At 42.0% G+C, this 13,040-nt stretch overlaps 1 protein-coding gene across 1 annotated transcript; it reads left to right on the top strand.

Annotated features, from left to right (window-relative positions):
* The first annotated feature begins 11,402 nt into the window (after nt 1-11,402).
* On the top strand, nt 11,403-12,969 carry BT62DRAFT_930863 (uncharacterized protein). The gene is made up of 3 exons (XM_043186020.1): nt 11,403-11,899; nt 11,964-12,750; nt 12,829-12,969. Exons 1-2 carry the CDS (start codon nt 11,535-11,537, stop codon nt 12,739-12,741), a joined length of 1,143 nt encoding a protein of 380 aa, XP_043041319.1. The 5' UTR covers nt 11,403-11,534; the 3' UTR covers nt 12,742-12,750; nt 12,829-12,969.
* The last annotated feature ends 71 nt before the right edge of the window (nt 12,970-13,040 follow it).

Here is a 13,040-nt window from a genome sequence, read left to right as displayed (position 1 = left end):
TCCGAGGCAATGGTGTCTGTTCTACTGGGGTATCGGAGGGAGTCGCCCAGGGGGGTCCCTCCTCTGCTCTGGGTAGCGGGGCTCCTTTGCCCTGCTCGGGAGCTACCATTCGAGGGTGGTTCTTGGAAAGGGGATCCCAATCCCGAGGATCGAATCCCATACCAGGAGGGTGAGGCCGATCCAAGCTCCTCGGCGGCTTCCCTTCTCCTTCATTCTTGCCCCTGTCGGTCATACTCAGCTTCCTCGTACTGGCGCTGGGCTTCGTGCTGTGTATACTCTGTGAGCTCTTCTCAGGCTCACTCCTCCTCTGCTCGTCGCTCCTGTACCTGCTGCTGCTGCTGTACTGCATTGTTGTAGTCAAATGGGATGGTAAGGTCCCAGTCCGGGAATACCCTCTGGATGATTCTGTTCCTAGCAATTCTCCCCCTCGCGCTGGCTGTTCCCTGGGATTTGGATATGTGAAGGATTCTTTGCAGGCTGAAGATATACAAATAATGCCTGGAATTATCAGTAAGAGCATACTAAGAAGTGAAACAACAAAGAATATTATAAATTGTCTATTCATTTGAAGATGTCTGAAATACTACTTGCATAGAGGATATAATTGAAAGCATCAGTGATATTACCTTGTATATCACCAGATGTGGCTAATCCAAATAGTGCATAATAGTTTGGGTAAATCTGGCCTTTTCATATGTAGGCAATGTATTTCTTCTGCTCATAAATTATTGGTGAGCAATGATAAATCTTAATCCAGTCAAGAGCAGCAGCCTCAGTGCTGGGAGGCATATTAACAATTTAAATATTTCTGATCAGAACAGAGTTGATGATAACATAGATATTCAGAGTGGATGAAGAATACATGCACTGTGCACCATCTGAGAAACCCTCCTTTCTCAGAGTGATGTGTCTCTGGACACTGAGATACAATGCTTCTCTGAAAGCTACAGAACATATAATGGATGTGAACCACATCCTCCAAATCATATGTATGCTATATGTAAATCTGTTCTGAGTCTTAGAGGTAACATTAGAAATACACTTACTTCATCTTCAAATATAAAAGCAGTGTACCATTTAGTAGGCCAATCCTTGGCATTAAAGTATGAATTTGTTGAGAATCCTTCAGAGTCACAAGCTGAGAGATTGTGGACAATGTGAGGCTTTGCTTGGTCAAACACTACTTCTATGGTCACAGTGCAGAAATGGCCATCAAAGAATACATGAGCTTCTTCAACTGTTAGTCCTTCTCTTATATGATCTGAAGCAATCTCATCAGCCAAATATTTTTCAATAATTTTAGGGTTATCTATAGCAGAGCACATATTCAAAGAAATAAAAATAGAATAAAGAGGAGGATTACCAATTGGAGAGCTATAGATTAGATTGAAAACAAGATTAGAGTATTTCTTTGCTAGGTTATACTTTTGGGCACTTGTTTCCACTCTTTGGCATTGTATGGAGTAACAACCTTGAGCACCTCAGTTATGAGTGCATTTCATCACTCTGTAGTGAGTCACCACACAAGAAGCATATGTGAATTCTATAATGCATAGTGTTAAGCTCAAATTGCATGTGACCTAAACATATGATAAACTGATGCTGTATCATGTTTGTACAGTCATATCAGAGTTCACTATATATGTTATACAGATAGTGTGTGTTACAATTTTTCTCATTTCTTTCTATTTCTTTTGAAACTTAGCCTCTATTTATGCTTAATCAGAGTGCCAACCACAGTACTTAAAACTGTGAGACTGGCTTAGTCAGTATAAAGCTGGATTGGTCATTGTCTTTTGATGTGACAATAACCCTCAATGATGTACAATCACTCTTTTGTAGGTAGTAATGACATTCAAGAATAATGAGTACAATAACTTGGACAGACACAATAGGTAGCTAGATATTTATGTAGCATGCACTATAGTATATAAGGAGGATGGCTCTCACTGGTATAACCTCAGCTTCAAGCTAAAGTTCACCTTCACACCATTCTACTCTTGAGCCAATTCTAAGACCTTGTAGCATATCAATCAATATTCACATCAAGTGAACTCTGATAGAACATTTGAATATAAAGTGATGTCAGTTTATCATATGTTTATGATCACATGCAGCTTGGATCTAACAATTATCCTGAAGCTTCTACTTCTCTTTTCTCATGCACTATAGTTTGAAGAAAACTGAATGTCATCCATCAACTCTGAATCTCCAAAGTTCAATCACAAGTTCTTTGAACTCCTCACATCCATCATCAGAACATTGTTAGGATTATTGGTGATTATTTAGCTGTGCTGAGGATGCCAATCAATCACTGCCTGAGTGGTTAGACACTATCAAGAGTTTTAGAACATTCAATGAATCCTATGAAATGTCACCTCTGACCTTCCTCTCCACAACATTCCAATCTCTCCTCAAGCTTCCTACCAGCCCATAACTGGAACTATACCCCAAGCTAAGCCTAGGAAAACAGATTTGAGGAGCACTCTGCAAGAAGAGGAACACAGATATCCTCCATGATCTGCAGACAGAACAGAAAGACAACAGAACAACAGGCTCACAGGATTCAGAAACCCATGGGTCCCACTAGGGTTCTCTCCAATTCCAAATTGTGAGAACCAGGATCTCTCTAATGACTTTTTTGATGATCAGACCTCTGACAATCCCTCCCCCTCAGCACATGGCATTAGAAACTATGCTAGGGACTCTCTTGATGCCATTAAGATGGCTCCAAGATCCCAACCTGTTTTGCCTGTGCACTCCAGACACAGCCCTCTCTATATGACCTCAGAGTCCAGTCTTCCACTGACCAAATACACCAACTTCTACCCAGAGTCAGAAGGCCCAGGAGAGTGGTGGGGATCAACAGTTGCAGATCAGCTCAAGCACAATGCCAGAGACTTCACTGCTGAGGAGATTCAGGCAGCCAGTGAGGAGGTCCTCAGAGACCTTGACTGGGCAGAAGCTGAGCAGGCCTGATGACAGGCAATCTATTATAATGAGCTATACAACATGCAGTATCATTGACAACAGTGAGAGCTTGAGGCTGCTGAGTGGGGCACCTCAAGCTCTCATATCTCTGATTTACAAACAGAACAGTTCTGCTCCCCTTTCCAAGAGCCCAGTACTCCTGCCACAACCAAAACTGATCCCTAGGCAGGACTATATAGCTCTGTCACCTCCAGCAAAGCCACAAGGAGAGAAAACAATTCCTCTCTCTGAACTATCAGTATTGCTAGCACTGACACCATCCCCTTATATGCTAACTCTATACTTGATGCCTATGGACTTCAAGTTCTCCTCAATGCTCACATCTCTGATTGAGGTCTCTGTCACTTCCTGGGAGAAAGAGTTGTACAACTCTTCCTCAATTCTTAATTTTTTGCAAACTTCTGCATCTATAGCTAAGACCTGGAGGTGGTGCAAGTGTATGGAGAGCACAGATATGACTCCAATCTTGGAGCTACCATCTTCCAGCCTTTTTCTTCAGCCACCATCACCAGACTCAGCATCAGAGACAATGACCAGCTCTCTAGTGACAATCAGACTTCTGATGCTGCCAATCTATAATCTGCTCAATGGCTCTCATGTGGAGGACAGCAGAGATGAGGTGAATGAGGAGAGTGATGAGGATGACACAGGAGATAACATTCCTCTTGATTGAAAATGACTTGAGAAGTATGCAAATAAAGATACAGATAAAGAAGCCTTGTTGGAAGAGATTCAGTGGGCCAGAGAGGAAGAATACCATCAGCTATATTGAGATAGCATGGCATTTCTATGGAGAGATGTGGTCTGGCTAGTCTCACCTCTCAGACACAAGTATATTTCAGTGGACAATCTTAAAAAGCAGAATATTCTATAGTATTCTGCTACTAAATATGCAATCTCTGCTTATAATAGAAGGCATCCAGAGGACCAACTTGGTCAACTACCCAAGTATAAGTCCAAGTACAACATCAAGCCAATGTTGTAGACACCATCAGTAATCCCAAAATGAGCCATGTATATGGCTCCATCACTCTGAACCACCACCAGCCAATTTTCATACTCCACCCTATCAACTCAATCCTTAGCAACTCAGCTGATATGATTCTGACCACAGCTGACCACTCAACCCACCAGCTTTAGAAACCTCTGAATCAGCAAGGTTAGCTGACTCTTTAGTGGGCAGCCTCTACCTGATGAAGCTGAAGGGAGTGGAACCAGCAAGGAACCTGTCAGGGATGATTCAGAAGCAGTAAAGTTAGGCTTTACCATCAGGAATAGGATAATCATCCAAAAGAAAGCTCTCCCACAAGAGAGCCCAGTGGCCAACAATAACTCACTCTATTCATTCTCCAGTCTGCTAACTGAGTGGCAGCATCTGCCTTTTAATGAATGGCCCAACCCAATGGGCACCCTCTCCAAGAATTCCACAGTATTCCAATGCAAGCCCTGCTCTTTCAAGAGTGTCTCTGATGATATCAACCATTTTCTTATAGACTGTAAGCAATATTTTGAAGTCTATATTGCATACTTGGAAAATAATATGAATAAAGTTGCATTTGTGGCCTTATACCTCAAAGACAAATCAAAAACATAGTGGATACTGATATCTCCAAACTTCTACTCCATCATCCAACAGCACCATCATTTCCTCTCTTGGCCTGTCTTTAGCAAATGCTTAATGACAAGTTTATCAATCTGGCTGTACAAGAAGTCCACAAATCTAAGATTAAGAAATTCCAGATAGGCAACAAGGTGGCCACAGAATACTTTGATGAACTAGAATGGCTCACCAAGTTTGCTAGATTCCAGGATGACATAGCTGACAATGGACAAATGGTTGAGACTCTCAAACAGGGGACATCCATATCATACATCAAAATGATCTCTGACATTAGCAAATTCATTCTAAAAGGATATGACAAATGGAAAGAGAGAATCATCAAGATGTATAAGGAACAGCAGCAGCAGAAGGCAGAGCAGACAAACCTGCAGAAATACTGAAAGCAGCCAACAACTTTGAATCAGAAGACCAGCAGTCAACCTAGTACTGCTAAAGCAGGATCATCAACTGCTAGCACACCCTCCTATAGCATATAGAAGACCAGAATGAGAACTATGTATACTGGAGCAGGAAAGCCCATGAACATAGATTGACTAAAGAAGGAGAGCAAATGCTTCAATTGTGGCCAAAAGGAGTATATATCAAGAGATTGCCCAAAGGAGAAGCAGACATGTGAAGATATTAGGATGCAAATCACCAAACTGCAGAAGGAAGCAGAAGAACTTGGTGTGGAAACCAAAATGAAAGAGGTAGAAGAGGGGGATGACCAGTGAATGATCTCACTGAATCAGCTGAAGAACTTGACAGAGTATCAATAGTAGCCACAGGATAGACTGATAGCTCCTCTGTAGATACAAATATGCTTAAATTATGCATGCATTTGAATATACCTATATCAACTACCATCCACTCTGCTAAAGGATTGCAAAAAACTAGAACTCAAATACCCATAGACCAAACAGGGAGAGAGACCCCCACTAAATGGCTCAAACCATTCAATACCAAATGGACCTGGAGGGCCATCAAAGATGCATGAACAGAAGAGGAAGCCAAGGCAGTACTCAAGAACTAAGTACACAAAACCAGGGCCAAGGAAGTAGTGGATGGCATAATAGAGGGCATGAAAAAAGCTGAATGATACCAAGCCTTGGAGTGGCTTAATGAACTTCAAGGACCCTGAAAGTATATTTAGTGGACCAAGACTCTAGAACATGACTTAACCACTAAGGCTCAAATTGAAACCTTAACAAACCAATTCACCTATACAATCACTGCTTTGATTGATAGCAGCTGCACTGGCAGTTTGATTAACTGTGCTTTCATCACCAAGCACAACCTTCCTACCAGAGCCACAGCTGCCTCTATACCAGTCTATAATGCTGATGGAATAAAGAATCAAGCCAGCTTGATAACCAAATTTGTTGAGCTCCATCTGACCATTGGAGACTATTCAGAATGGATTGATCTAGCAGTTACTGATCTAGGAACAAAGGAAGCATTCCTAGAACATGACTGGCTAATCTGATACAATCCATTGATCAACTGAAAAACTGGCCAGGTTACCTTCACTCAGTGTAAATGCTGAAAGATCTCTTTTGAACTACTAGATAAAGACCTGAAAGATTGATGGGATAAAGAGATGGAGGATAGAGAGACTATTCTTGCTGTTGACTTAGAACAAGCAATTCACATCTAGGCTATACATCACACTAACCACTTAGCAGCCAAGGCTAATAAAAGAAAGAGGGAGAGGACCTTTGAGAAGATGGTGTCTGAGTGGGCCTGGAATTATCAGGATCTGTTTAACAAAGAAAGCTTCAATGAATTGCTAAAGCCAAAATCATGGAATCACATCATCGAGCTGATCCTCAATGCTAACATGAATCTAGACTGCAAGATCTACCCTCTTGGCAATCAGAAACAACAGGAACTTGACAAGTTTTTTGATGAGAATCTCTTTAGCAGAAGGATGTGACTATCAAAATCTCTCATGGCATCACTGTTCTTTTTTGTTAAAAAGAAGGATGGCAAGCTCTGACCAGTGCAGGATTATCAGAAGCTTAATAAGATGACAATCAAAAATCATTATCTGCTTCCATTAATTTCTGAACTCATGGACAAACTTCAGAGGGCCAGGTATTACACCAAGCTGGATATATGGTGGAAATATAACAATGTACAAATCAAGGAGGGCAATGAATGGAAGATGGCATTTTGAACCAACCATAGACTCTTTGAACCCACTATAATGTTCTTTGGACTCACCAACTCTCTGACAACATTCTAATAGATGATAAATGATATATTCAAAGATCTCATTGCTATGAGAAAGATCACAATCTATCTTGATGACATCCTAATTATGTCCAAAGATCACCAATAACACTAACAACTTATACAACAAGTTCTTGACCTAATGAGAAAGCACAAACTTTTCTTCAAGGTGGAGAAGTGTGAGTTCAAAGTGCTGAAAATGGAGTATCTAGGAGTGATCATCAGCAAGAGAAGCATCTGCATGGATCCAGTCAAAGTCATAGGAGTGGTAGAATGGCCAAAACCAACAAAGAAGAAGGAGCTCTAATCCTTTTTGAAGTTCACTAACTTCTATCACTGATTCATCTGAGACTACAGCAAGATAGTCTGATTAATGATGCAGCTAACAGAGAATATCCCATGGACCTGGGGGGCTTCACAACAAACAGCTTTCAATAACCTGAAACAGCAACTCACCAAGAGCATTGTCCTTGCTATTCTGACCCAGAAAGACAAGTTCTGAGTTGAAGCCAATTCAAATGAAGGGGCCACCAGGGCTGTACTATTCTAAGAACAGGATGGAAAGTGGCAGCTAGTGACATTCCTTTCAAAAGCCCTGACAACCACTGAAAGGAATTATAAGATATATGACAAGAAGCTACTGGCAATAATGCTCACTCTGGAGGAGTGGTGACATTATCTGATCAGCACAACTCAGACCTTCAAAATCTGGATGGACCACCAAAACTTGCAGTATTTCTGACAGCCTCAAAAACTCAATTGACAGCAGGCATGATGGATGACAGAACTAAGCCAGTATCTGTACACCCTGCATCACAAGGCTGGAACAGTAAACAAGAAGGCTGATCTCCTCAGCTGATAGGTGGACTATGATTAGGGAGAGAGCAATAATCAGAAAGTGACATTATTAAAACCTGAACATTTTTGAGCAATGATAATGCCAACAGAGGAAGAGATCCATGAGTGGATCAAGAGTGTTACCAGGGACAACAAGAAGTGGGACTAATGTATGGCCCCATCTCTAAATCATGAACAAGGAATGACAAAGGAAGGTGGTATGATCTGCTATGACAGGCAGATCTATATTTTGAGAGATCAACAGCTTTATAGTGAGATCATCACCATCTGTTATAACTACACAATGGCAGGACACCTGGGGATTGCTAAAACCAAAGAGCTCATGTTGCAGGAGTATTAGTGGCCTAAAATGGGCTAAGACATCAAAAAGTATATAAAGGGATGTAAAATATGTCAATGAGAGAAGACCTCCATGCAACCATGGGCTGCTCCTCTTCACCCACATGAGGTGCCACAATCACTGTGGACCCACATCTCAGTGGACATAGTCACCAGACTCTCTGAATGTAATAGATATGATGCCATCATCATCATCATATATTACTTCTCAAAAGTGATCATCTCAATCACCTGCTCAACAGAGCTAACTTCTGAGGAATAGGCCAAAATCCTTTGCAATGAGGTGTATGCCAAACACAGCATGCTCCAAGTTGTAATCCCTGATTGAGGACCACAATTCATATCCAAATTCTTGGATGACCTTTACTGCCTGCTTAATATCTGATAAAATGCCTCAACCACTTACCACTCACAAATGGATGGACAAATGGAGAGAGTTAATCAAAATATCAAGATATACCTGTGGCTGTTTATTAACTACTGCTAGGATGACTGGATTGAATAGTTAGCACTTGCCACTTTCCAACACAACAACAGAATTCACTCCACCACAGGAAAGACCTCTTTCTTCATCAATCACAGCTGCCATCCAAATGTCTCCCACACCAAATGCTCCCATACATCAACACCTGCTTCCTCTGATTTCACCACTTCCATGACCAAAATCCACAGTGAAACACAGTCCACTCTCAAAAAGGCAGTGGCCAACATGAAAAAACAGTACAACAAGCATTGCATCCCCCCATGAATATATAACATGAATGACAAGATGTGGTTGGATACTACAAACCTCCATCTTCCCCATCCAAAATGAAAACTGGATGACAAGCAGACCAGCCCATTTCCAATATTGGCCAAAGTCAGTGTCTCAGCATACAAACTATGTCTGCCTATTAACTGAAAGATTCACAACATCTTCAATGAGTCTCTCCTTACACTGTCTATCACACCATTGTTTCCTAACCAAAAACAACTGCCACCACCTCCACCTGACCTCATTGACAATAAGGAGCACTATGAGATCAACTAAATTCTAAATCACAAACTCCACAAAGTCAGAGTGAAGGGTGATGGAACAACAACTATAGTGGACTATCTGATTAGCTGGAAGAGCTATGGTCCTAAATCTAACCAGTGGGTAAATGAAAAATAAATGAGTGCTGACAACACTATACATGAATATGAACTATCTCTAAATTAAGCCATCAGAATGATGGTCTTAAGGAGGGAGTAACATTATGATTTTTCTCATTTCTTTCTATTTCTTTTAGAACTTAGCCTCTATTTATACTTAGTCAGGGTGCCAACCACAGTGCTTAAAACCATGGGACTGGCTTAGTCAGCACAAAGCTGGATTGATCATTGTCTTTTGACATGACAACAACTCTTGATGATGCACAATCACTCTTTTGCAGGTAGTAACAACATTCAAGGACAACAAGTACAATAACTTGGACAGACACAATAGGTAGCTAGATATTTATGTAGCACACACTGTAGTATATAAGGAGAATGGCTCTTGCTGGTATAATCCCAGCTTTGAGCTAAAGTTTACTTTCACACCATTCTACTCTTGAGCCAATCCTAAGGCCTTGTAGCATATCAATCAATATTTGCATCAAGTGAACTCTGACAGAATACTCAAACATGAAGTGATGTCAGTTTATCATGTGTTTATAATCATATGCAGCTTGGGTCTAACAGTGTGCTTCAAGGCCAGAGACAAGTCAGCTTGAGGTGAAGTGGTATAGAATAAACTTTAGCTTGAAGCTGAGTATATACAGTGAGAGCTAGGCTACTTATATACTACTAAGTCTTGAGATAATTATATCCTACCAATTGTGCATTTTCATGCTACAGTGCTCATTGTCTCTGGTCATTGGTACTGGTACAATATGGTATCATCTGTTGTTGAGACATCCATCATTACTTGAGAATAATGGCATGGGTCATCTATTATGGTTGTGTAAGCATGTTCCATGCTCATCACAAGTGCCCAAGGTTAAATAGATGCTCTGACTAATCAAAGATAGAGACAGACAGGAAAGAATGAAAGTGGAAAATCATAACACATAGTGAGTTCAGCTCAGCAACTGGAAAGATTAAATTGTATAGAGACATATTTTTGGTCAGCAATCTGCACAAATAAGTCATCTTTCCATTTGATAAGAAAGAAATATCCATATTTGCTAGGAATGGAGGCATTGCACAAGTCTGCATGGTGCCTGATTCTATCACATCAAAGACACAGGGGTCAGAGCAAACTACTCTGATCTATGGTATCATGTTGATTGATATCATAAGGAGTGAACCATCTGTTTGAATACCCTTTTAGAGGCTTCACTTATTTACTCTCACTACCCATCTGAAGTTTATGCTGCATGAGCAAGTAGTTGTCTTTGGCAGTTTGTACTCCATTGGACCAGGCATTGGATGAGGGATCTAGAATGAAGGGATCCTTGAATAGTTTTGCTCAAAAATCTTTATCAAATGTCTTGTGTGCTTCAAACCACCATGAGAAATGCAGGTCAGATAGCATGATATGTAGGTGTCCATTAAGGCCTTGAAGGGTCTGTTCACCAAAGCCCATGGAAGTCATGAACTTGAGAAGATTATTGTAATAAGAAATCTGCTCAAGATAGATCATCCTCTGAAGGGGCTTTAGAAACATTGAGGACACTGAAACTTTTGCTGGACCTATCATGCACATTACCTTGACTTGAGAAAGGGCATTATCATTATACTGCAATGCACACAAATATAATGAGTGGAACATAGTGGGGGGGATTGGCATTCAATGGAGAAGCAAAGCCTTGTAATCCTCATGAAAGGGTGCATCATGAGGGTTGTATGCTCCTTGATTCTTCTCTGTGGCTTCATCTGAAAAGATTTTGGTTAGGGTTGCATCCATTGATATTTGCTACTGTGAAGGAGTTCATGTCTTCAATAGGGGGGGAAGATGTGTTGCTCATGCTTCAGGTTAGCATGGATGAAATCTTGGCTTTGATAGCCTTTTGGATTGTTTGGACCATAACATCAAATTCATCCTTTTCATCATCTGAGACATCTCTGGGGTTGCCACCTTTCAAAGCCACTTCTCCTTTTTGCTCTCTTTGTCTTCCTGTCCAACATGTCTTTGTGCATCTTAGCATGCAACCACTCAAGGTTCATTTCTTTGGGGCCTCCCAAGGATGTTCCTACTGAGGAGGGAGGTGGACCAAACTCAGTTTGTGGACTTGCAGTAGCACCGGTCCGGCATGATGTTGCAGCACGTCAAATAATAGAAAGCAAAATAAAACAAGTCAACAACTTCATTCGTATTGATTTACTGATTTACTGCAGGTTCAAAGGCTTAGTCAGCACCTTATGTGCGCTGTCTCCGCAAGCTCCGTCAGCTCACAACGTCCATCCGTCTGCCCACAACATTCAGTTTGAACTCCCCCTTTCCGGCCCGGCCAAATATTCCTTTGGTAGCAGTTCGTATTTCCTTCCCTGTTGGAGCGAAGTCAAAATGGCGAGCCGAAGTAAGAGGAAGAAATCCCCAGAATTACCAGATCCTACAAATCCACTGAAAAGGACCAAGAACAACGTTTTGGATGAAGAGTCTAGCTTGCGTGCCTCTGCCTCTGCCTTACAGCGGCTTCTTGATTTCTCTGATCTTCACGAGTCAGCATCTATCCGACAACGTTTCGATACTATCTCCTCTACACTACTACATGATTTTACCATTGTGGTACAGACGGGTCTGGGATCGGGGTCCGACTCCGTAGAAACCAGACTTCAAATCATGGAGATGGAGCTTTATTTCTGGAATTCGACTTGCCACCGGGACCCATTCACTCACAGAAGCCAGGAACAAAAGACGGCAGGTCAATGGTAGGAAAACCTTTTCCTATCATTGCTTCCTGCTCGAGAACTGACCGAGCAAAACCATGCTCAGGTATTTTCACCGCATCCCTAGACGGTCTAATGATTCTACACAAACCCTGATCAGCACCTCTGGATATAGAGGCGGGACGCGCAAGGGATTGGACCTCACAATAAGCGGCATCACTCCCACTGAATCACGCTATTTTCTTTCTTCTTCAAGTTCGCATCCTGACTCTTACGGTGGCGTTCTTTTACGCACCCTCCGCGACTTGAACTCTGGAAAAATCATTTCGGGTCCATCTCTCCTCGTGGATCATATCCTACAGCTCAGTGGGGCGGAAAGAATTCCAGATTTGGTCGAGAATCACTGGGGCAACGACACTAACGCGTTCAACAACACATGTTTGGGTGAAAGAAAAACTTGCATGTTCCTTTGTCCATCCCCAAACACAAATACGAGACTCCATATATACAAATCCCCTCGCATCGGCCTCGATCTCTCCCATCCTGACACCACAGCTTCTCCTACTCACCCTCGAGTAGAATTCATTTCCCAGCCTTACCGATACTTTGTTCATCCAGAGAGGTTGACAGCAAACAGGCGAGCGCAGACACTGCTCGGTGTTCTTCCTCAGAAGGAGCTCTCCGGACTAAAAGACAAGACCGTGGACGCGTATCTGGCAGAATATCAGGCCGGTATGGATAGAAAGGCCAAGCTGGAGGAATTTATGGGTGCACGCGGGAAAGGCGTCTCATCGTCTCCGACAAAGTACATGAAATTGATGGGCTGCATTGAATCCCTGAAAGCTGGCAGGTCTGCAGCTGGTGATGATGATGGAGCGAACTGAATTGTGAGGGTAAGTGGCTATAAGTGGCTACTGAGATCTCGTCGTGTTCCTATAATCCGTGTCTTTAGGCTCACTGAGACAAACTAGGTATGATTGACGATGTTCTTCCTACCACTGACGTGTCTCTTATGTGTATTTTATTTCCGTTATCATTTTTCTGCCTACCATCACCATCTGTAAATATCGTCTCGGCTGCGGGACGTCTCAATGCGTCAAACCCTCCCTCAGCTCCATCGGTTTATATCCAATCTCCTTTGACTGTTTCTATCTGAAGAATGCTGTTCGACGCCAATGCCGAT

Source organism: Guyanagaster necrorhizus (genome assembly GCF_019112545.1).
Source record: "Guyanagaster necrorhizus MCA 3950 unplaced genomic scaffold BT62scaffold_9, whole genome shotgun sequence".
In the NCBI taxonomy this organism is placed as follows: Eukaryota; Fungi; Basidiomycota; class Agaricomycetes; order Agaricales; family Physalacriaceae; genus Guyanagaster; species Guyanagaster necrorhizus.
The sequence above is the reverse complement of the archived record's forward strand: the minus strand, read 5'-3'. Positions and strand labels throughout refer to the sequence as shown.